The following is a 26,235-nucleotide window of genomic DNA, read 5'->3' as shown; positions in this document are numbered from 1 at the left end:
ATCTCAATTTTAAAAGTACTCATTGTCAAATCTGTCACTGTCTTATCCCTGGTCTCCATTGTCTCTACAGCCCTACAAAATATCTGTTTATTTACATTTCTGACCTCTTAATCAGCCCCAAATTGATTTGTTCTCATATTAATAGCTGTGACTTGTGCTGTGAAGTTCCATATTCTGGTCTTTTCCTACCCTGAATCTCTTTCCTCCTTGCATGGTTCTTGTAACTATGTCCAAGTTAATGGCACGGTAATATAGTGGCCTGCTCAACGCTTTATCGTACCAATAACCCAGGTTCAATTCACGCTGCTATCTGTAAGGATTTGTACGTTCTCCCCATGAGCATGTAGGTTTCCTGCAGGTGCTCTGGTTTCCTCCCACAGTCCAAAGGTGTTTCTGTTGTTAGGTTAATTGGTCATAGTAAATTGTCCTGTGATTAGGCTAGGGTTAAATAGGTGGTTTGTTGGGTGGTGCGGCTAGAAGGGCCTATTTTGTGCTGTATCTCAATAAATAATAAACAATAAATTAAAGCAGAGCTCAGATTGTTCAGGTGACAGAAAAATTGTTGGTATTACTGTACATGAACACTGCTAGTTAATCAGTTATTTAATATTTCAGATTTTTAATGGGTGCTGTATTCTGGATACTTTTTGCTGTCAACTTCATTCATCTCCATCTATTTATGTTCCCCATCTGGGCTTAACAAGCATTCATCTCCCTCTTAGCTGACATTAACAAAGTGCATGTCACCTGAATACTCTTGGTCTCCACAGAAATTCCCTTTGTTAATTTTACCTTTTTTTCTATAACTTGAAATACCCTTGGTTCTTTCTATTTTTCTAGTTCTGTTGAAAGGTCATTGATCTAAAATATTAATTTGTTCCTTTGTTTTATGAAATAATTTCTGCTGAGTGCATTAATGTTGATACTCAGCTGCAACTTTTTTGATATGTACACTTAACCTCCTATAACTTGATGTTAAAGTACTTTTAATTTAGAGATGCTGATTTTATAGTGTAAAGAATAATGTATCCTGAAAGCAATCCTCACTCTAGCTGCCATTGATACTTGTTAGGTTAGATTTGGTAATCCCTGAGTATGCTGTTTCATGCCCACTGTATATTTTCATTTCTAATGGGCTGTTTAGAATAAAGTGAGCATTATTAGTACAATGCCATGCTGTCAGTTGTTTTGCTTGTATTTATTGGAAAAATATTAAGCTGGAGAGCATTTTGATGATTTTCAGAAAAGTTGTGGAAAATGCCTAGTGCATATTATCATTTTTTATGTTCTTGTATCCTATTTTGTACAATGGAATATGTGTCCATTGAGTTTTGTTTGTTTACTTTCCACTCAATTGAATAATTTACTGTTTTGTTCTTAGTTGGACAAAGATGACATGGTGTATATGGAGGCATATGATAAACTCCTTGAATCATGGCTTACACTTGTGCAAGATAACAAGCATTTCCATAAAGGATTTTTTACTCAACATGCTGTGCAAGTTTTTAATTCGTACATTCAATGCCATTTGGCAGCACCAGAGGGCACAAGAAATTTGGTGAGTATTACTTCAAAATTTATTCTGCTTTCCTTCACTTTTCCTCTTGTATAAAAGTTGTGGAGGTTCTTCAACCACCAGAATAGATTTTAATGCTAATATGTCCTATATTTTTGCTTTCTGTTAAACATTTCTGGTTGAGGACTGCACTTTGAGAGAATTCATTTCAAAACGTTGCTTATAATAAAATGCGGATGATTGTATTTGATCTGAAATTTGTCCTTTTAATTTTTTTCCTTAATTTCCTTTTCTCTTATCTCATCCATGTAATTTTTGTTTATACAAGTATCTTCCAAATGATTTATCATGCTAAATAATAATTTGGCAGCATCACTATGGAGTATGACTCTGTCCTAATATAACCTAAGTGATTCAATTACCAGCAGCATACATGTGGCTGGACTGACTTAAATATCTTAATGCAGGAACGCTGAAGGCAACTGTACCAATAACTACTAAACCACTTTGGATCAGGTAAAACACAAGTGGGATTTAGACTTGGAAATGCATGGAGTATATGAAGATACTTTACCAGCTGAATCGAAAGGGAGTTACAAGTTGCTTCTAGTTGGAAAATTTAGGAGTGCAAAACTTGTTAGCTTAAAATTATGTGGCAAGTGATATGTGAATTAACTTGAGATCATTCTGAGTCCTAAGTTTTGGAGGATAAAATGCCTCCTATGCATCATTAATGATGATTTTAGCTTGTTCTGCATTAGCTGTCTGATTAATTTCTGACGTTGAATGTGCTATTGTTAGAAAGTCAAAAGAGATTGAGTGTCATTGCCCAGCATAAATGAGAAGCTATTTTTATTTTATAATCATTTGGTTTTGGCACAACAGACTAATGTAAATTTCAGTTGTGAATTATTGTTATCAAACAGTAGATTGCAAAAGAATCAGTCAAGCTTAAAATTTCTTGCATGACTTAAAGTTATCAGATGAAATTATGTACACAAATTCATGGTGAGACTATCTTGACAAGGTCATCCTTTGAGACCAATCTGCTAAGCATGAATGTAATGGGTCTAAGTTCTTATTTGTCTGCAGAAGGCCAATCAAACTGCATTCATGAGCTTTCCAGCAAGCTCTGCACATTGAGAATGGCTTGGGCAGTATACTGATGAGATGGCACACCTGGAACACAGAGACTGTCTTGGATGGAGCTTTGCCTTTTTCTTTGAAATACAGGTTTCACCCGTTATCCGAAAGTAGAGCATTCCTGTGAAACCTTTCGTAAGCCGAAATGGTGTAAAGCAAAGAAGCAATTCACAAGACAAGATCACAAGACAAAGGAGCAGAAGTAGACCATTCAGCCCATCAAGTCTGCTCCGCCACTCCACCATGAGCTAAACTATTCTCCTGTCTAGTTCCAATTTCCGGCTTTTTCCCCATATCCCTTGATACCCTGACTAATTAGAGATCTATCAATCTCCTCCTTAAACACCCTCAATGATCGGGCCTCCACAGCTGTATGTGGCAACGAATTCCATAAATCCATGACCCTCTGGCTAAAAAAATTTCTCATCTCTGTTTTAAACCTCTAATTCTAAGACTGTGGCCTTTAATGGTATAAATTACCATTAATTTATATGGGAAAAAATTTTGAGCGTTCCCAGACTCAAAAAATAACCTACCAAATTGTACCAAATAGCACACAAAATCTAAAATAACATATAGTAAAACAGGAATGATATGATAATCACACAGCCTATATAAAGTAGAAATAATGTATGTACAGTGTAGTTTCACTTATCAGAATCGGAAAGATTCAGCCAAAACTGATTCGTAGAAAAAAAATAGGCACGTACATGCATGCGTACACACCCGCGCAAGGCTTCACGGTCATGGTTGTCTTTCTTGGGGTAAACACAAGTTTAAAGCAGGTGCTTTTTTTTGTAAAAGTGAAAATCCTCTGGATTTCTTTCGGTTAATGAAAACAGGTACTAATGTAGGTCTTTCGTAAAAGTGAAGAGGCATAAAGCGAACTTTCATAAAGCTGGGGACACCTGTATTTTGAGTTTTCTGGTGGCAGAGAGAGGCTGTCCTTTCTCTGCACATAACATGTTTCCAAAATGGTTTCAAATATAGCTTTGTTGAATCTATGAATGCAAAGCCCTGTTTACTTAAAACAAAGCAATTAAATCCTCATTTGGTGTTGCAGACAGTGTTGTAAGTGGCTGATACTGTCAGCTGTATGAGTGTTCTTTCATGGTGCCCACTTTAGCCTGATTTATGAAACCTGAATGGTTGTAATTACTCAAAATTTTAAAATATGCAACTTTCATTTCCCTGTGTCATGAATTTCTACAATGCTCAACTGTGAATGTGGCAAGAAAGAAGCAAACCAAGATGACTAATTGTTGGTTATGTTCTTCACCCTACAATAATTCCAAGAGAAGTCTAGTAAATGACTCTAGTCATGATACACGGCCATTCACTCACTTAAAAATTTTGACTCTGCAGTCAAGAGGGACTGTGGGACATCATCCTCAATTTCAGCTGTCTATATAAATATGATTCTAATTTCCATTAACTTCAGGACCATATGCCAGACATGATCCTAAACAAGTCCACAGCAGAATCTAGTCTCAGTGCAGACTGGTGTTTTTTCAGTCTTTTTCACTAAGTGTGCACTTCAGATCCATTGACAAACAACTATTACATTATAGTGGAGATAAAGTTTAGGTCTAATAGGAAAGCCTTCAGAATATGTTGCGTCTCTTCTGGAACTTGGGCTGCCTCAGTATACTGGTGAAGCTTCTGAACTTCAAGTTGTCGTAACTCATTCACTAAAACAGTCAATACCTGTGGGGTGAAAAAGGGCTCTTTCAATTTATCCCTAACAACAACAAGAAAGTAAGACCTTGGGAAATGTAGACCACTTCAAATATCTTGGAAGCCACATCACTGATAGCAAAATTTGAAATTTAGTATCAACTGTAGTGGGCCATCAAGTTTAAGGAAAATTGTTTGGCAATTAAAATCTGAAACTTTGTCGAAAGCTTGTGGCCCAAGGCAGCATTTTCTTTCTGTTCTATATTGTTCTGAAACCTAGACAACTTGTAACAGGTACTCCAGCTTTGAAGACATTCCACCAACACCCTTTGCAAAATCCCCACAGATAATTGAACCAATGACAGTGTGCTATCCCAGCTAACATCCCCAGCTTTAAGGTCCTAGCTGGACTCAGTCAAATACATTGGACAGATTATTATACATATACCTATTCTCAAAATTGTCAATTCCATGCTCAGGGCATTGACAAGAGGGTTACCAAACAGATATGTGAGAAGTTTCAAGGATATTCTTAAAGCTTCCTTGTAAATATATTCCATCTCCAATTATTTACGGAAGCATTACCTAGCACTGCTCAAGGTACAGAACGTGTGTTTGGGTTAGCATTGCAAGCTTAGAAAGGGTGTTCTACCTAGTTTTGCATTTGCAACAACTTTGCTCTTAATATGCATTTCAGTTTTGCAAGTTTAGAAGAGGGTTTTGAGTTCTACAACACAGAAACAGGCACCTCAGCCCACTTTGCCTTTGTCAACCATTGTACCTATCTATACTAATCCCACTATCCTGCATTAATTCCTTATCCCTGTTCCTGTAACCTCTACCAACTCTGGTAGCTCATTCCAGAAAGCCAACTACCATTTGTGTGAAGATGTTACCTCAGATTCCCTTTAAACCTATGCTATCTAGTTTTATGCACTCCTCCTGCAGGAGGAAAATACTCTGACATTCTACCCCATCCATGTCTCTCATTTTATATAACTTTATCATGTCACCTTTCGGCCTCCTTTACCCCAGGGAAAGCAGACCCAACTTATCCAACTTCTCCTTATAATTTAAGCCCTTCAATCCAGGCATTGTGAATCGTTTCTTCACCCCCTACAGCTGTAATATAGTGACCAGAAATGGGCACAATATTTCTAAGTACAACCTAACCTATATTTTGTACAGCTATAATGTGATGTTCTGATGCTTGTACTCAATGCTTTGGCCAACAAAGGCTTCTTCAGTACCCTGTCTACCCGGTTTCCATTTTCAAGGAACTATGTAATTGTACCTCAAGGACTCTATTCAACACCTCCCTCAGGTAACAAATAAACTATCGGAGGGCCACTTCATCAAGCATATTTGCTCTGTCTGTTGCAAAAGTGGCTACCCATTTCATTTTGATTTTCCATTCCTATTCTGTCATGTTGGACCATGGCCACTTCTATTGCCCTGATGACGCCAAACTCAGGTTAGAGGAATAACAAACATGAGGAAATCTGCAGATGCTGGAAATTCAAACAACACACACAAAATGCTGGTGGAACACAGCAAGCCAGGCAGCATCTATAGGAAGAAGCACTGTTGGCATTTTGGGCTGAAACCCTTCATCAGGACTAACTGAAAGGAGAGATACTAAGAGATTTGAAAGTAGTGGGGGGGAGGGGGGAAATGCAAAATGATAGGAGAAGACTGGAGGGGGTGGAATGAAGCTAAGAGCTGGAAAGGTGATTGGCGAAAGTGATACAGAGCTGGAAAAGGGAAAGGATCATGGGACGGGAGGCCTAGGGAGAAAGAAAGAGGGAGGGGCACACCAGAGGGAGATGGAGAACAGGCAGGATGATGGGCAGAGAGAGAGAAAAAAAAACAAAATATGTCAGGGATGAGGTAAGAAGAGGAGGAGGGGCATTAACGGAAGTTAGAGAAGTCAATGTTCATGCCATCAGGTTGGAGGCTACCCAGCCGGTATATAAGGTGTTGTTCCTCCAACCTGAGTTTGGATTCATTTTGACAGTAGAGGAGGCCATGGATAGACATACCAGAATGGGAATGGGATGTGGAATTAAAATGTGTGGCCACTGGGAGATCCTGCTTTCAGAGATACAATTTTTCAGTATTATACAATTATATAATTATAATTATACAATTTTACAATACAGCCAGCACAATTTTGCCCAATTTCTTTAATTTTTTTTTACTGCAGCATTGGTCCAACCTATTTAATGACTATTTAGTGCTTCTAAGTTGTTTCCTCTAATTTTATTGAAAGATTTTCATCTCTAATTGGCTTAATCTTTTATCCTTGTTATTTGAGAAGTCACTCCCTTAGTACCGCACCAAAATGTTGTTACGTTCCCCAGTAACTGGGTGACTTATCAGCAAAGATAGATAGGTCCGCTGAAGCCTGATGCTACTATTTTCAAACGTTTTATTTATAAAGGGGCACAAACGTATGGTTACTACAAAACATTCAGATCATATACATCGTCAAAACTCAATCTAAAGCACAGGTGTAGTAATAATCAATCAAAAATGAGCTCTATCGTTGTCTAGGGGTTAAACGATTTGTCCAATTGAAATATAAAAGTCTCGCCAGTTCATGGAGGCTTTTTGCCGCTTGAGGGACCGCTGCGTGTTCACGGGTTGGGGAGAGAAAATAAACTTGCCAGCCTTCTGGACTCAAAGCATGAGATCGAGAACGGGAGTTCCTCGTTGTCAGTCCGAAATCCTTTTCGGGGTTATTAGCCACTCGATTCCCAAGCTAGGGGATCCGAATCACACGTGGCTTCCGAGCAGCTTCCCGTTATTACGAGAGGAATGAGCGATGGTCTCCGTCTAGTGCGTCGCTGGAGTACCGCCTCCAGCAGTCTCCTTTTTATCATGGCTGGCAGATTTGTAAATGTCAATCAAGGTAGGGTGAGGCCATCCCCACACCACATTGCCTGAGGGTGTCCATGTCCCTGATAGCTGGCACGTACTATAGAGTTGCAATTCACACAGGTGCCTCTAAGAACAATGGTCAACTCCGTGGCATTGTCTCTCATTTCCTGGGTCCAAGACCCGAATTAATAGCGATCTTGCGATTCTCTTGAAGGAGGGGTCTGAGGTCATGACAATGTTATCTCAGATTGTGTTCATAAACACAAGGATGGTATTTTATTGTCTAATCCAATTCCTGTCCTGCCACCTGAACTAAAATCTAGCTAAAACACCATTGTTCTTGCAATTTTAATAATTTCCCTTTTTAGGCAAGTACCTTAAATATGTTCTTCAAAATATTCAGTTAATCTTAACAAAATATTTACATTTAAAGAACCTTTGTTCCTCCAGGAAGGCATTTGAATATATCAGTATTCATAAATTATAATAAATTATAAAATATTGTTTTCTTTTACAAGTAAAGAAAATGTTATTTGACCAATAAAGTCACCATATACTGGTATTGATGAGGGCTTTCTTAATGATCTTTTATCATGCTGAGGATGTTGTTTTCTTAGTTTGGTCTTCATTTTACGAATCTTAAAATATTGTGCAGTTAATTCAGTCGTACATCTTATCATATGTCATTCCTTCAATATATTTGGTGGAATGTCCAAAGTGAATGCAGTTGTCCTACCTCCTTATGTAATGGACATATTGGACGCTAACATTATTTCAGTTAGATATTTAATTTAAAAAGAAATTCTTTTGAAGGGAATTAAATACCGGGCTACTCTGATCAATCAAATTCCTAGGTACTAGAATGTGTAGGTCACTGCAGGGTACATGTTATTTTATGCTCTCGAGTTTTCACCAGGATGGATCACTTGAATTCCTGACATATTTGTGAAGCTGATCTTGGCATTTGAGTCAGTTCATCCTCTTGATCTTTGAATCCTTTTTGTGGGTATTCCTTAATTTGTAACTTCTCCCAAAATACAGAAGATTAAAATGGGTACAAATCTATGTACTACATCAACATAACTAAAATTGATTATCGGTTCTTCGTGCTGGAAGTGTGATATTTTGTTTATGTAATTCTGCTTCAGTGTTTGCTTCCACATCTTATCCAACTTAGCACTAGCTGTCATGAATGGTTAAGTACTCCCCCTTATGTTGTGCAAACTGCCTATCAACTCTTTTCAAAAGTGCCTGCTTATCATTATGAAATCCACTGCTCAATTTATATTTAAAATGTCTGCGCCAACTGATTTCAATTTGTAGCCCTGTAATCCATAAAGTATTTATATGAAACTGAAGATTGTTGGCTTGTGATCTTGCCATTAGCACTTGCTATGCAGTTTGCTGTAGTGTAATGATAGGTATGTGTGCACAAGGTGCCCTTCTCAAGAGATCCTGAATGTTCCTTTTTCAGTCTATAAATACAGATCTGGTTTATTTTAGTTTAATGGAAGCTATAGAAAACTGATCACCTATCTCACTGTTGTCACCGGAGTCTTGAATTAACCTTTTGTATGATAACATGGACTTGCTATCTAGCTCATTATAATCTTGCACTTTATCACTTACCTGCACTATCATTTTTTGGTGGCTTTGGCACTTTATTCTGCATTGTTGTTATTCTACTTGGTTCTTCCACACTGCACTATGTAAACCATATGCAAGACAAGCTTTTCACTGTATTGTGGTACATGTGACAGTACGAAATTACACTACCTGACAGATCTTAAAATAAAATATTTTAAAGATTACAATCAGATAATCTATCACGAGACAGCAACATCTGTCTATTGAAGAATATTAAAATAAAAAAAACTACATTTGTTTTCTATTTATTCCAAATGTCGAAGCCATATATTGCTTTTGTCTGCTGTATTTTGTGTTGCAGGTTTATTATGGGCTTGGTAGAAGCGAATGAGTATAGTTACATATTCACGCTTCGTCAAAGTTCATTTTAGTCTAGTCTAGAGCCAAGGAGTAGGCTAGTGGTGATATTTTTTAGTTAACCATTTAAGACCACTAAGATTGCAAATGCTACTTCTTTGTTATATTGTTAGTTTTAGTTTTGTTACTTTTTAAATCACTACAAGAGTGTTCATCTTTGCTGGTTTCTTAATAGAGGATCGAAGGTACTCTTTTAACATTGGAACTTCATTATTTGAGCACTTCATACAGTATCAACCCCTGCTATGATCTTGCACTTTATCATTTTAGTGGTTTTGGTATGTCTTCAAGTAACTGCTTGAGAAGAGATCTAAACATTTCTGAAAATTTAGTAATTGATTGTCTGTGAGGTGCCTGATTCAGGAAATAAGGATGAAGAGGCAAAAGTAACTAATGAAGTTGTAGAATAAAATTTGCCTTGACATTTTAATTGTGCATATTAACATAAACAACTCACATCTTGTACATGTTTATATTTAATTTCAAATATAGTTTCTATTTTTATACAGACTACCAATGGTGTAGCAACACGTGAAGAAGAAGAAATTAGTGAAGTACAGGAAGATGATCGAGATATGTTTTCAGATCAGTTAGCTGGTATAGGCATGCTGGGAAGAATAGCAGCAGACCACTGTATTCCTCTGCTTATCAGGTGGGTGCGAAATTTTCTCTCAATGTTAAAGCGCAATTGATAGCATACACCATCCAAAAGATTTAAATTGATATGACAATTATATAATGCTGCCAAAAACCCTACTTCTGTTTATATTTTAAAGATTAAAGTGAAGTAAAGAATATGCTCATTTGTGTTATTTTTCCAAGCTAGTTCTCATTTTAACTCCACATATATTACTTAATATGGCTTCTGCATGAATTATTAGGTATTATTCTGGCAAATGCCTCAACGTTTGGTGGAGCTTCTTCCATATGGTTATGTTTAAAATGAACTAAGACAGAATTATCAACTTTTACGGAGTTGAAGAAAGAACTGAGAATGATTGACATGCATTATTAGATGGAGAACATGAAGATGGAAATGGAGGATTTCAGAGCAGATATATTCAATAATTTTGCAATGTAGTGAAGGAAGTTGGGAATCCTGGTAGGAACTAAGAAGGGATATAGGAGCTAAGGGAATATGTGGTTTTAAGTTTAAGAATACAACTGATGAGTTTAAATATGGGATGAATATAAAAAAGGGTAAAAATGCCAAGGATTTGTAGTGAGTGCCTAAATGAATGAAATTTAAGTCTGCAGAAAGATACAAAATAGAATAGAAAACTTTAGATTCAGTGAAGTGAATAGTAGGTGAATATTTGGGATATCGGTGTAAGGATGTCTTTTTTCTGTGTGCTTAATGACTACCTTTCATTGGATTCTAATTTAAAGAACAAGAACAACCTGTAAAGAATGTGGTAGGCAGAGTACCAAAGAAGGTACCTGCACCTGATGAACCTTATGGTAAAATATTAAAAGTCAAGATATACTGATACTTCAAGGTGATTACAATAGGGGAGAGCTTATTGCAGTACTTTTGTAACAGTGGATCAAAAAAAACTAAGGGAGATAAAGGCTAGTGAGTTTGATAATTGTACTGAATTTTAAGCAAAAATATTTCCTGAATATAAGAATTTTGAAACCTCAATATAAACCTAGAGTGAGTTTAAATGTTGATCTTCCTTAACAGTATGCAGCTTAAAACAGTCCCTCTAGGTGAGGCAGCACTTCACATGTGAATCTACCAGGATTATTTATTATATCCGTTGCTCCAAGTGCAGCCTCCTCTAGTGCCTGCTTTGTCAAGCACCTTTGCTCTGTCTGCTGCAACAGCCAAGCTCTCTTGCTGGTGAGCCATTTTCTTTCCATTTCCTATTCCCATACTGACGTGTCTGTCCATGGCCTCCTCTGCTCCATTTTGAGGTCAGACACAAACTGGAGCAGCAGCACCTCATACTGCATTTTGGTAGGCTCCAACCTGATGGTATACACAGTGATTTCTCTAACTTCTAAAAACCAGTCCCTTCTGTTCCCTTTATTCCATCTTGCCCCTTCGTTGTCCTCACAACCTGCCCTTCACTCTCATTTTCCTCCCTCTGGTTTCCCATCTCTAGCAGAAAATGCTAGAAATAATTAGTAAGTCTCCATCACTGGAAAAAGAAACAGTATTAATGTTTTAGAACAAAGGTCCGAATCAGAGCTAGTAAGGAGAAAATTGGTGTTAACTTGGGAGATGTATCACCTATCTTTTCGTGTCTTCTCACTTCCCATGGAACTCCCTGTTGTCTGCTTTTTTAATTTTTCAAACTATTTATGAATCAAGAGATGTGAACCCTCAACCAATGCTGCTGGGATACAAGCCAGGGCCTGATCCGCCCTGGCTATGTTGCATGGGCGAAAGTGTCTGATGTTGAAAGACCCGAGAAACCTGATGACCCCAGGTTACTCCAGTGATGATGTATCCCAGCAAAACCTAGGACGTATTGCAGCATCACTCTTAATGTATCTGTGTGGCTACCTGCACAGTTAGAAAATTAAATTTGAGGAAAGCCATCTCAATTTTTATGCAAGAATGTTCCAGCTTTTTCAGTTGAACAGTGAATTCTACAACTTCAGGCACCTAATTCACCCTGTCTGTATCAGACTGACTATTTCCACTTTAAGTCATTCATCTATAATATTGTTCAGTTTTTCTTTATCCATTAGCACAGTCTGACACAGTGGGCATGTCCTTCAGCGTTGCACTTCTCAACTTCTGTTCCTTTTTTAAAATTACGGTTCCCATAATCCATTGACCGAATGACCTGTACAATTTATTCTTGATTTCATCCTCTCAGAGAAACTGCCTATCCAGCACCCCACCCCCATAATGCTTGCAATTTTAAAACTAACTTGTTTTCACTCTTACCCACTTCTGATAAAAAGACTTTGATGTGAATATTGATGCAAGAGATGGGGAATGTGGACCATTGTATAGGTTACTGCTATTTGCAAGATGAAATTCAAATGTGGGCATTTGAAGTACAATGAACAGAGAATTTTGTCTCTTTAGAAGCTTCCCCAAATGATAATATTCATTGATTTACCCTCTTTTTCTACCCCCTGAAGATTGAGTGAACTTGACCTTGGTTGAGTGAACTTGGCCTTTTCTCCTTGGAGTGACAGAGGATGAGAAGTGACCTGATAGAGTTGTAAAAGATGATGAGAAGCATTGATCGTGTGGATAGTCAGAGGCTTTTTCCCAGGGCTGAAATGGCTAACACGAGAGGGCACAGTTTTAAGGTGCTTGGGAGTAGGTACAGAGAAGATGTCAGGGGTAAGTTTTTTACGCAGAGTGGTGGGTGTGTGGAGTGGGCTGCCGGCAACGGTGGTGGAGGCGGATACGATAGGAGCTTTTAAGAGACTCCTGGATAGGTACATAGAGCTTAGAAAAATGGAGGGCTATGGGTAACCCTAGGTAATTTCTAAAGTACATGTTCAGCACAGCATTGTGGGCCGAAGGGCCTGTATTGTGCTGTAGGTTTTCTATGTTTCTATTTTGCTGGTATTGTTATGTTGACAAGCACACTTCCTTTCTAGTTTGCTAGGCAAAGCTCTGTCTTTGGATGCAGGGGATACTTTGCTTAAAGTGTTGGGGACCATACCAATTCAGATGCAGAACATAACGAGATTAGTCCCAATATTTCACAGGCTGTTCCCAGGGATGTACATATGGACGGATATCAAGTGCGGCTGGCAGTTCATCAGCTTGGTGAAAGATGCCCTTTGGTCTGCCCAAAACTTGTTGCTCTGCCAGTACATCAAGACATTCCTAGAGGAATGCTGCCAACTGGCACGTTCCAGGCTGCAAGAATACATGTGGAGGGACGCACTTATGCTTGGTGCAGCCAATGCATAGCTTGGTAGAGGAGGATCACGGTGTAGGGTTCTTCTGCTTCTGGACAGGGAGGGGCCAGTTGGGTGAAGAAGCCTGTCAATTATTGTAGCAGTGTGTCAGCCCAGGGGCCACGAATGGCAGCAACAGTCATACTAGTTTTAAGGAATGTAATAGAACGCTACTTAAAGCATTGACTAACTATGTAAGCATGAAAAGGCATTGAAAAGTTTATTCCTGTAATTTAAAAATTATTTTAATAAAATTTATTGTGATTTTAAAAATCACAATGTTACTAAGGAGAAGGTACTTGGGGAAGCTGCAAGGTCTGTAAGTAGACGTCACCTAGACTAGATGGTCTACACCCCAGGATTCTGGTAGCTGAAGAGATTTGGAGGCATAGATAATGATCTTTCAAGAGTGAATAGATTCTGGAATGGCTCCAGAAGACTGGAAAATTGCAAATGTCACTCCACCCTTTAAGAAAGGAGCGAGGTGGAAGAAAGGACATAATTGGCTAGTTAGTCTGACTTCAGTGGTTGGGAAGATGTTGAAGTCCATTATTAAGGATGAGCTTTCAGGGTACTTGGAGGTACATGATAAAATAGGCCAAAGTGGGCATGGTTTCCTTGAGGGAAAATCTTGCCTGACAAATATGTTGAAATTCTTTGAGGAAATAACAAGCAGGATAGACAAAGGACAGTCAGTGGATGTTGTATACTTGTATTTTCAGAAAGGGTTTCACATAGTGCTGCATGTGAGGCTGCATAACAAGATAAGAGCCTATGGTATTACAAGAAAGATACTAACATGGATGGAAGATTGGCTGATTGGCAAGAGGCAAAGAGTGAGAATAAAGGGGCCCTTTTACACAGCTGCTGGTGACTAGTGGCTTTTCTCAGGAGTCAGTGTTGGGACTGCTTTTCACTTTATATGTCAGTGATATGGATGATGGAATTGATGGCTTTGGGGCCAAGTTTGCAAAAGATCTGAAGCTAGGTGGAGGGACAGTTAGTGTTGAGGAAGCAGGGAGTTTACAGAAGGACTTGGATTGGGACACTGGGCAAAGAAGTGGCAGATGGAATATAGTGTAGGGAAATGTATGGTTATGCACTTTGGTAGAAGGGATAAAGGCATAGATTATTTTCTAAATGGGGAGAAAATTTCAAAAATCAGAAGTGCAAAGGAGAATATTCATGCAAGATTCCCTAAAGGTTAACTTGCTGGTTGAATTGATAGTAAGGAAGGCAAGTGCAATGTTAGCATTCATTTCACAAGGAATGGAATTTAAAAGCAAGGATGTAATACTAAGGCTTTATAAGGTATTGGTCAGTCTGCACTTGGAGTATGGTGAGTAGTTTTGGACCCTCTATCTAAGAAAAGATGTGCTGGCATTGGAGAGGGTCCAGAGGAGGTTCACAAGAATGATCCCAGGGATGTAAGGGTTTACATATGAGGATCATTTGATGGCTCTGGGCATTTACTCACTGGAGTTTAGCAGAATGAGGGGGGAATCTCATTGAAACCTTATTGAATATTGAAAGGCCGTGATGAGGCATCCCACTACCACACGCTCTTTCAGGAAGTGGACTCCTGAAGCTGAACAGGCCCTGAGAGACTGCTTCGGTACTACTAACTGGGATGTACTGCAAGGGGGGCTCTGTGGGGGCGTTGAGGTCACTGAATGCACAACGGACTATATTAACTTTTGTGTGGATGCCGTTGTCCCTGTTAGAACTGTTCGCTGCTATCCCAATAATAAGCCCTGGATCACTAGTCACATCAAAGGCCTCCTAAACCAGAAGAAGAGGGCCTTTAAAGATGGTGATCGGTTGGAGCTTAAAAGAGTTCAGAAGGAACTCAGAGTACAGATAAGGGGGGCAAAGGAGCAGTATAGGAGGAAGTTAGAACAAAAGCTGCAGGAAAAAAGCATGAAGGAGGTGTGGGATGGGATGAAGATCATCACCGGATGTGGTGCAAAGCGGGGGGCAAACATAAGTGGAGATGTGGAGAAAGCGAACCAGCTGAACAACTTCTTCAATAGGTTCGACAGCACAATCTCACCCTCACTGCAGAACTCCACACCAGGCTTACTTCCCTCACAGGAAAATATCCACTCACAGGAGACCTGGCCCACGCCCAGGTTTACAGCTGCACAGGTGGAAGGTCAACTGAGGAAGATCTGTACCAGCAAGGCGGCTGGACCGGATGGAGTTTCCCCACGATTACTGAGGGCCTGTGCGACTGAACTGGGAGAACCACTACAGCGCATCTTCAACATGAGTCTAGATCAGAGAAGAGTACCCAGACAGTGGAAAACATCTTGTATTGTCCCGGTACCGAAGAAACCACAACCAAAGGAGTTGAATGACTTCAGACCTGTTGCCTTGACGTCGCACGTGATGAAGACCATGGAGCGGCTGATAATACAGAATCTGAGGCCACAAACCAGGCACGCCCGGGATCCGCTTCAGTTTGCGTATAAGGAGAAGGTGGGAGTGGAGGATGCTATCACGTATTTGCTGCACAAATCACTCTCTCACCTAGATGGGGTCAGTTGTGCTGTGAGGATTACATTCCTTGACTTCTCTAGTGCCTTTAACACCATCCAGCCCAAGATCTTAAAGCACAAACTAACGGAGATGGGAGTAGACTCTCACATGGTGGATTGGATAGTGGACTACTTGACAGATAGACCTCAGTATGTGCGGTTGGGAGACTGTAGGTCTGACACAGTGGTCAGCAGCACAGGAGCGCCACAGGGAACCGTACTCTCTCCGGTCCTGTTCACCCTGTACACATCTGACTTCCAATATAACTCGGAGTCCTGCCATGTGCAGAAGTTCGCTGATGACACGGCCATAGTGGGGTGTGTCAGAAATGGACAGGAGGAGGAGTATAGGAAACTGATTCAGGACTTTGTGATATGGTGCAACTCAAACTACCTGCGTCTCAATGTCACCAAGACCAAGGAGATGGTGGTGGACTTTAGGAGATCTAGGCCTCATATGGAGCCAGTGATCATTAATGGAGAATGTGTGGAGCAGGTTAAGACCTACAAGTATCTGGGAGTACAGTTGGACGAGAAGCTAGACTGGACTGCCAACACAGATGCCTTGTGCAGGAAGGCACAGAGTCGACTGTACTTCCTTAGAAGGTTGGCGTCATTCAATGTCTGCAGTGAGATGCTGAAGATGTTCTATAGGTCAGTTGTTGAGAGCGCCCTCTTCTTTGTGGTGGCGTGTTGGGGAGGAAGCATTAAGAAGAAGGACGCCTCACGTCTTAATAAGCTGATAAGGAAGGCGGGCTCTGTCGTGGGCAAAGTACTGGAGAGTTTAACATCGGTAGCTGAGCGAAGGGCGCTGAGTAGGCTACGGTCAATTATGGAAAACCCTGAACATCCTCTACATAGCACCATCCAGAGACAGAGAAGCAGTTTCAGCGACAGGTTACTGTCGATGCAATGCTCCTCAGACAGGATGAAGAGGTCAATACTCCCCAATGCCATTAGGCTTTACAATTCAACTGCCAGGACTTAAGAACTTTTTTTAAAGCTATTATTAATGCTTTTTGAGTTAGTGATTTAGATGCATATCATATTATTATTGAGTTAAGTATTGTATGTAATGAGTTTTTGCTACAACAAGTGTATGGGACATTGGAAAAAATGTTGAATTTCCCCATGGGGATGAATAAAGTATCTATCTATCTATCTATCTATCTATCTAGTGGATGTGGAGAGGATGTATCCTATCGTGGGTGGGTCTAGGACCCGAGAAGCCTCAGAATAGAAGGACATCCATTTAGTCAATCAAATGAAGTTTATTCTCATTGAACTACATACATGTATGTAACCATATAACGTATATAGAAATGAGCAACATTTCTTTGAACTAGGGTGTAAAGCACAGTAGTACACATAACGCATGATAACTTGTGAAGGTAAGGATAAAATCTACAGATGAATTACAAAAATAACAAACTAAAGAGCATAAATTAAATATTGTAGGGTATGGAACAGATTAACTAGTGTCACTTCAAATGATGCAGCTGGGAGTTCAGAAGCCTCATAGCCTGGGGCGAGAAACTGTTTCTCAACCTGACCATTTTTATTTTTATGCATCGGAGTCTCCTGCCTGATTGTAGAGAGTCAGAGGATACTGGATGGATGGGTGGGACCTTTAATAATATTGGACCCTGTGCATGCAATGCTCCAGATAAATGTCCCTGGTGGATGGTAAGGAGACCCCCATGATCCTCTCAGCAGTTCTTATAGTCCTTTTTCAGGACTTCAGGTCCAATGCTTGACTGCTCCTATACCAGATGGAGATGCAACTTGTCAGGATACTTTCAATGGTGCTCCTGTAAAACACAGTTAAGATGGCCGGTGGGAGCCTTGCTTGCCTCAGGAAGTGGAGGCACTGCTGTTTCTACTTGTTCAGGGAAGTGATATTAAGAAACCAGGTGAGATCATCTGTGATGTCAACTTCCAGGAGGGCCAACAGAGATGAGGAGGAATTTGAGGGTAGTGAATCTGTGAATTCATTCCCACTGACTGCTGTGGTGGCCAAATTATTGGGTATATCTAAAGCGAAGGTTGGTAGGTTCTTGGTTAGCCAGAGCGTCAAAGGTAATGGGACAAGGCAGGAAAACGAGGCTGAGGGGGATAATACGTCAAGCATGATGAAATGGCAGAGCAGACTTGATGGGCCAAGTGGCCTGATTCTGGTCTTTACTCTATGGTCTAAGAGGACGTGCAACTGCAGAAAACTGGGAAGATGTAAAATTGTGCAACAATAGCAGTAATGAGTAGTTGAGAAGGACATGCTTCTGGAACAAATAAATGTTGCCATTGTTGTGGATATTTCAAATTTTTTGATGCTTTTTAAAAATAGCTCTGTTTGGGATTTGGTGATCATGGTTTAGCAGCTAAAATTTTTGTTGAGAGAAGACTTGTTTGTAACTGATATTGCATCTTTTCAGGGGAGAATATGTACCGTAGATTCCGGACTACAGAGCGCACCTGATTATTAGCCGCAGGCTCTAATTTTAGAAATAAAATCAATTTTTTAATTGTAAAGGCCGCACCGGATTTTAGGCCGCACCGCTACTTTTAAATATACATACGTATCGGTAACACAAATTACGTTGCATATACTTTTTTACTGAACAGCACGAACAACATTCCAATATCTCCTAGCGACTGGTAAAAATATATATATTGCAGCCTACCAGGAAAAGTTATTGATCGACTTTAACTTAAAAGCAGCGTTTTCGATCGGGTCTAATCGGGTCTGACGCTTGCGCAATGCGATCGGGTCTAATCGGGTCTGACGCTTGCGCATTGCGATCGGGTCTAATCGGGTCTGACGCTTGCGCATTGCGATCGGGTCTAATCGGGTCTGACGCTTGCGCATTGCGATCGGGTCTAATCGGGTCTGACACGCTTGCGCAATGCGATCGGGTCTAATCGGATCTGACGCTTGCGCAATGCGATCGGGTCTAATCGGGTCTGACGCTTGCGCAATGCGATCGGGTCTAATCGGGTCTGACACGCTTGCGCAATGCGATCGGGTCTAATCGGGTCTGACGCGCTTGCGCAATGCGCTCGGGTCTAATCGGGTCTGACGCTTGCGCATTGCGATCGGGTCTAATCGGGTCTGACGCTTGCGCAATGCGCTCGGGTCTAATCGGGTCTGACGCGCTCGGGTCTTGCTTCGAGTATTTTCCATGTTGATGAGGGTGAGTACAAATGACTGATTTACAATAATTTAATTGTGAAAGTGCGCTTGATTTATCGTACAATTTCATTGGACCTCTGTGAACTACTCATCAATTTTATTGGTCTACTGTTACGAGGCAAAATGTTTACGAGGCGGCATGAAAAAAAAACCATGTATTAGCCGCTCTGGATTATAGGCCGCAGAGTTCAAAGCTGTTCAAAATGTGGGAAAAAAGTAGCGGCTTATAATCCGGAATCTACGGTATATGTCTGCAGGAGAGGTGAAATCTCTGCCAAGAGAGATGGACAGTGGATTGTTTTGGATTAAAGAAGCAGTCTGCTGTATTGTACTTTGATTCTGATCAAATTAAGAACAGCAACAAAATGATCTGTCGTACGAGTTCACATGACGAAAGATCAAATAATATTTTATGAAATTCCATTAGATTCGCCTATCCAACTTTTTTTTTGCACTGGAATGTGCATATGAAATAATAGCTTAGAATACTTGATAGAATTGGGATATTTGATGTGAAAATCTAAGACAATATACAAAACATAGGAATGTTTTTGTAATAAATTAATTCCAGAGGGCTCCAGCTATCAAAATAACATCATGGATTGCTAAACTACATGAACCTAAGCGCTATTTTGTTGGACTATCAAAATGATGCTTGCAGTTGGTAACTGGCCAACCTCCCCATAAAGCTAAAATGTTCAAATGAAATATATTGTCTGATCAGTACATGCCACAATTCCAAACTTAATTTTAGAACAAATAGGAATAGATATTAAATGTACACTTATTTTCTTGTTTTACATGTACAGCATTAAGACCAAAAGACATAGGAGCAGAATTAGGTTGTTCGGCTCTTCACAGCTGATTTACTATCCTTCTCAACCCTATTCTCCTACCCTCTACTCATAACCTTTGATACCTTGACTAATCAAGAACCTTATCAATCTCCACCTCAAATATACCTAATGATTTGGCCAGACGAACGCAAGGCTACAATGGTGGTCAGAAAATTTCTGTTGGGAAATACCAATCTACATAAAATAACAGCTAGAGGAGATTCGTATCTGGTTATTCTTGTTTGTTCGAACTAATTGTAATTAGGTTCATGAGTACACATAACAATGATTCTAAAGTAAAATCTAGAGAAGTTTGTTAACAGGGATAAAGGAATTTGATTAGTTTCTGATTCAATTTGTAATGTGTTTATTGATCATAGTCTCTAGTTCATTGCATGTTTTCCCTAGAACTCTGCTCCAGTGTTTCTATAAATCTCTCTTTATTGTTATCTACTTTTTAAGAGTGTACCAGGATAATGTAATCTAATTGGGTTTCCTATAGCTTTCTAGTCTGTGCAGGTTGTCATAGTCACTTAGATGATCACTGATTTTTAATGTGCACGGTTTCACTGATTAAGTGTCAAAATGGTTTTGCTTTAAATAATTTCTTTTATGTATGTTTAGCTTATTAGAAGATAGAGTAACAAGACTTCATGGTCAGTTACAAAGGCAACAGCAGCAGTTCCTGTCATCACCAGGACCAGCATCATTGGATAATAAAGTACTAGATGATTTGTATGAGGATATTCATTGGCTACTATTAGTCACAGGTACGTTTGCTACAATATATATAGAATTATGTTTTTATAAATGTGTTTTCATTATTGTAAAGAATGTATATAACAAAGAAGTTAACAGCAAACTCTTCGAAAAGACGATAACCCATTTATATACTATTCACTATTCTTCGCAATGATTCTTTCAGAATAAGTGTGATGATGCAAGTGTGTTCTCAGAATTGTCAAAAAGTTAATTTGGATGTTTGCTGGAGCAGGCAGCCTCTGCTTAGCTAGGAAAGAATGACTAATAGAGATTCCAAAGTTCAAAGTAAATTTATTATCACAAGTACATATCTTTCACCATATGCAACCTTGAGATTCATTTTCTTGTGGGCACACACAGTAAATCCAAGAATCACAATAGCATCAATGAAAGACGACACCCAGCTGGACGGACAAAGAACAAATGTGCAAAAAACAACAAGCTGTGGAAATACAAAAAGAAAGAAAATAATAATACATAAGCAATAAATATAGAGAACCTGAGGTGAAGAGTCCTTGAGAGTGAGTCCATATGTTGTGGGAACAGTTCAGTGATGGGGCAAGTGAGGTTATCTCCTCTGGTTCAAGAGTCTGAGTGGTTAACGGGTAGTAACTGTTCCTGAAGCTAGTGGTGTGGGTTTGAACCACCTTCCTGAAGGCAGCAGTGAGAGAACTGTATGATCTGGGTGGTGGGGGTCCTTGATGATGGATGCTGCTTTCCTGCGACAGCACTCCATGTAGATATGCTCAACAGTGGGAAGGACTTTATCCATGATGGGCAGAGCCGTATCCACTAATTTTTGTAGGATTTGCAGTTCAAGAGCATCAGTGTTTCCATACCAGGCCGTGATGCAACCAGTCAGTATACTCTCCACAGCACATCTATAGAAGTTTGTCAAAATTTAAAATAAATGCAATGATGTGAGGTTACTTTCAATGAGCATTTCAAGAGACTAACTTAAAAAATGTGTGTGAAAAACAGAAGATATAAAAATGAAAACTGAGTGGCATTTAGTATTTCTGAGGGAAGGAAATTTTATCATTGAGAAAATAGAAATTGGAGGGGATAAAACATCTTAACATTCACTACTGCTCCTTAGCTGCATAAACTTAACTCTGAGCATTTAGTTAAAGAAATCAGTTTGGTTCAATGCACATTATATAGTTACGTCCTTTGTCTTTTAAGATCTATTTTGGACCCTTTTTTTTCATCTGCATACTTCTCCTTGGCAGATTATCTGAAGATAGTGTTGTGTTCAGAATTAGATTTATTATCATTAACATGACATGTCGTGTGTTTTTTATTTGCTGCAGAACAGTGCAAAAACATAAAATCCTATAAGTTACAAAAACAACTAGTGCAAAAATAATATCCATGTCTCTCTAAGTTCTCAGCCCATGTCTGAATGAGCAGAATTTCCTATAACTGAATATCGGGAACATCAATGCCATTGCCTCTGAAACCAAACTGGATTTTACTCTCCTGTATCTCATACCTACCTTGGAGATTAACTCAATTTCATGTACTATCTGTGCTTTCACCAAGTCTACTATTTCAACGACTCATGTCACCTTACTTCATCCCTGGCATCATTGTGCTACTTTAATGCAAAACTTTTTCTGTCCTTAATAAATTTGAAATCATCCAAATTTTTGAACTCACCAAATCCCATTCATTCCCTTTGTGGTACATAACCATATTCTGAATATGAATCATTTCAACTCTTGAAATTCTCAGCCTTGTATTCAATTTCCTCATGGCCTCTTCCCTTCATACTTATGTAATCACCACATGCACCACAATCAAAATATATTGCTGTTTCTCCAAATCTGGACTCTTATTCACTGTACCTTTGTGATTTTTGGTCTGAAGGATCTGCTTTCTATATTAGTATACCTGAGCATTTCTGTCTCTCAAAGCATTCCATCCTTCGGACAATGTTCACCAAGCTTTTCATCATTTACTGTATGTGACTCAGTGTTTTATTTAGTTTGATAAAGTTTCTGTGAAATATTGTGAGACAGTGATATGTTGAATACTATACAAATTCTAGTTCCTGTTGTACGTTGTAACCTTGATGATATAATATAAAAATTAATAGCATTGAATTTTAAACTATTATTGTTGCTGCTTTGTTGCTAGGCTACCTCTTGGCTGATGATACTCAGGGAGAGACTCCTCTCATTCCTCCAGAGATAATGGAATATTCTATTAAGCATGCAACTGAGGTTGACATTAACACAACACTTCAGATTCTAGGTTCGCCAGGGGAGAAAGCCTCCTCAATCCCAGGCTGCAATAGAACAGATTCTGTGATTAGGTAAATACCGCATGATATGATGGGGGGTGGGGGGAGGTGGGTTTGCATAGTAGCTTTTATTTGAGATCAATCTAAACCTAACTATAAATGGTTAAATTCAAATGTTATTTCTTAAGTGATATTGCTGTGGTTGGATCAGCCAGTTTTCTGCATTTATAAATGAAAACCCAGTCAAATGCTTTTTAAAAGTATGTTGCTTGTTTTTAAATTTAAAGCTGTTTACAGGAGGTATATAGTTAATTGGATGCATCTTTAAACTTTGGAGTTTCAAGACCTTTAATGGAAATGAATATCAGTATAAGAGGATGCTGGTGGTGGGAATATTTAGTGATGCTGGAGAGATGTACTGGAGGACTTATGTGGCCGGTCAGCTATTGCTACTGAGTGTCCTAGTTAGAAGTTGCTTAGTGACCACAACTCCCTGACCTCTAGAATAGTATGGGGAAATATTGTGGCAAGCATTTGGTCCATAATGACAGATGAAGAAGCTCGTTGATCTCAACAACCATTTTATCGTGATGAGACAAAACAGACTGGGCACCATGACCCGGAGAGTGAACCCAGCCAGTCTTGTACGGATGGAGGAGGTAACCATCACATTTGTAGTGTGACCCACAAACACACAAGCAAATATCTGTATAACCCAAGCTAAAATGGAACAATAAATGAACTGGAACTTCCAACCTTAATCCCACGGAAGCATTTTAACAGAAGAACAATAAACGGTACTGGCCATTAGAAATACAGAGCTGTCTGTCAACCTCCCCCCCAAGAACATATACTGCCCACACCCGAGAGGTCAGCTGTCCCCAGCAACACCAGAGTCCAGTGCAAAGTCCAGAACTCGTGGTGGGCATCAACACTGCCACGTGTTTGTGTGAGACAAGAGGCAGGGCAGCTGGAGTGTCACTTCCTCGCTGGGTAGGTGGTGGCCAAGGGCTGACTCAGTGCCAGCTGGTTCTGGTGCAGCCTTCCACTGCTCAGGCAACCACACCTGATGTAAACACAAAGTACACTGCAGATGCTGTGGTCAAATCAACACGTACAAACAAGCTGGAGGAACTCAGCAGGTCGGGCAGCATCCGTGGAAACGAGCAGTCAACGTTTTGGGCCGAGACCCTTCGTCAGGACTGAAGAAGAGGGGGTGGGGGGAGGGGGGAAGGTGCCAGGTGAAAAACCAATCAGATGAAAGCACCACATCAGAAATGCGGTCAAGCCCCTTCTGGCCCCTTCCAGTGGCTTCCCTTCTTCTGGGAGGGGCAGTAGACCCATACTGGGGCCCCCACCATGTACTGCTGTATTGGCAGCCCAGCCCCTTCTGGGACGTGCAAATGTCACAGCAGTGCACAAACAGCACCACATCCTGCCTCCACCCAGGTCAGTAGAAGCATTCACATAGCCTGTCCAACATCTTTACTACTCCAAGATGGCCGGCCCCCATCAGCCGGTGCACTGACTGCAGCACCATGACACCGAGCCCCCGGGGGACCACCAGCTGCAAGAGATGTCTGTCACCATCAGACAACTGCCACTGCCGAAATAGCAACCCATTGCGCATCTCCAACGTTCTCCACTGCGAGTATAGGGCATTGTTCTCTGGATCCAGGGTGGAGACCTTTGCCCACTCCAGCCATCGCCCCACACTCAGCCATTTCCTCACCAGCCCAGCATGGGATCATTCACCTGTTCGCTGCGCAGCTGTTGGTCCATGGTGAGGAGGTTGTCGCTGGCTGTCACCTGAAGCGCCATCACTGTTGCTTGCCCGTGGTCAGCTGTGTTGCGCTGGGCCGCTGCCAGGTGTGCTGGACTGCCGCGGGCCGCTGTGAAACCAGTGGTGGTTGCTGCTCCTCCCGCTGGAACCGCTTCCTGAAGCTGCCCCCGCTGGAGAGCCACGGCTTCAGCACTGAGGTAGAGTGTTGCCCCCGACATATCCACACAGACCGCCCAACAGGACAGCAGGTCCAGGCCAAGGATGCAGGAGTCTCTGATGTTGGCAAGCCACACCTCGTGCTGCTCTGCGTTTCTCCCCACTGCGCTGTGCAGCCTCCTTTTCCTTTGCATTGCTGCACAGTCACCAGTAGCGGTAGCCAGCTGGACCGCCGTCGTTGTCCACCCAGGCAGGGATGGCCGGTCCATGTTGGGGAGAACACCAGAATGGATGATAGTGATAATTGACCCCATGTCCACCAACACATAGCATCTGATGCCCTCCACCAGGCAGTCCACGTTTAATCCTTGCTCTTCACCCAAATAGCCCACCCGGAGGGATTCTGCTGGAGGACTTGGGCAGCACTGCTCACTCGCCATTTCCTGATGGCTGCTCTGAGCTGTGGTGTGGTGCCGGTGCGGGGCAGCCCTGGGCCAAATGACTTGCCTCACCGCACCGGCAGCAGAGGTGGTTTTGTGGCCGCCGGTGGGGTCAGCGTGGTGCTAGTCAGACCCGTCTTACGGACTCCTTGTTGGTTTACTCCTCACCTTTGGTGACACAAGCTCGAGCTTCTTGCATACGGGGCAATGCTGGAACAGTTTGTGGGGCTAAAATTGCTTCTGCCCTCTCAGCCTTGGCCAGTCCTCGTCCAGCAATGATGGTGATGTCAGGCAAACACGCTGCTGAAGGCGCTTTAGTGTCAGCGCCTTTGCAAAGGTGTGGAGGGCAAGCTGGGCCGCAGAGGGAACTCGGGGTAGCCATGCCAAGCACGGTGGCGGAAATACGCTGCTAATGACCCCAGGCTTTCTCCCATATGGTGCCGTCTGCTGCACAGTTCTTCTCTCGTTGCTTCCACCACCGGCCTCTGCCCAAAACGCCACTCCAGTGCCATTACGAGTGCCCTGTAGTCATGTTGCTCTGCCAGCGTTAGCTTGACGGGGGTCTGCAGAGCATCTCCCTCCACTGCTAGGTCAAGGTGTACTGCTGTTTTGATGGGGGTCCACCTATTGTGCCATGTGTCAAGTTTGACTTGTACCAGGTATGGCTCCAGGCGGCTGGTACCGTTGTATCTGGGGAGCTTCAGGGTAGACCTTGAGGCGCAACTCGTCGAGGTCCTTTGATCTTCCTTGAGTTCCGGTGGCATCCTCTCATGGCTACGGTGTCTTGGGTTCTCCAGTGTGGGTTGCAACAGAGGCGAGTGATGCGCTCTGCTCTGTCCCCGGGTTGGGGAGCCTGTACACTCGCTCCATTGGGGCTCTCTGGAAAGGCACAGTGCTTGGTACCCAGGTCCTCCCTCTGGGTCCCATGTTCATGAGCCCTGCCCATGGGTGCAGGGGAGGCATACTGCTCCGTCCCTCGTCTTACTCCCTGGGTCTTACGGCACTCTATCCAACATCGTAGCTCTTCAATCTCCTCATCGAATTCACATCCCACTCCTGACACCAATGTGGCAAGCATTCTGTCTATAATGATAGACGAGGAAGCTCATTGAACTCAACAGCTGTTTTATTGTGATAGACACAAAACAGACCAGGTGCCATAACCCAGAGAGTGA

General features: G+C 41.2%; 1 protein-coding gene across 1 annotated transcript in view; it reads left to right on the top strand.

Annotated features, from left to right (window-relative positions):
- xpo4 (exportin 4) overlaps positions 1-26,235 on the top strand; it is a 110,747-nt gene that overhangs the window by 59,521 nt on the left and 24,991 nt on the right. Inside the window, exons 10-13 of the mRNA XM_073043698.1 lie at positions 1,382-1,558; positions 9,733-9,875; positions 20,296-20,441; positions 22,576-22,753. Coding sequence (XP_072899799.1) covers positions 1,382-1,558; positions 9,733-9,875; positions 20,296-20,441; positions 22,576-22,753 — 644 coding nt within the window. The remainder of the gene's footprint in view (positions 1-1,381; positions 1,559-9,732; positions 9,876-20,295; positions 20,442-22,575; positions 22,754-26,235) is intronic.

Source organism: Hemitrygon akajei, chromosome 4 (genome assembly GCF_048418815.1).
Source record: "Hemitrygon akajei chromosome 4, sHemAka1.3, whole genome shotgun sequence".
In the NCBI taxonomy this organism is placed as follows: Eukaryota; Metazoa; Chordata; class Chondrichthyes; order Myliobatiformes; family Dasyatidae; genus Hemitrygon; species Hemitrygon akajei.
Note: the sequence above shows the minus strand (reverse complement) of the source record. Positions and strands in the feature narration are given on the sequence as shown.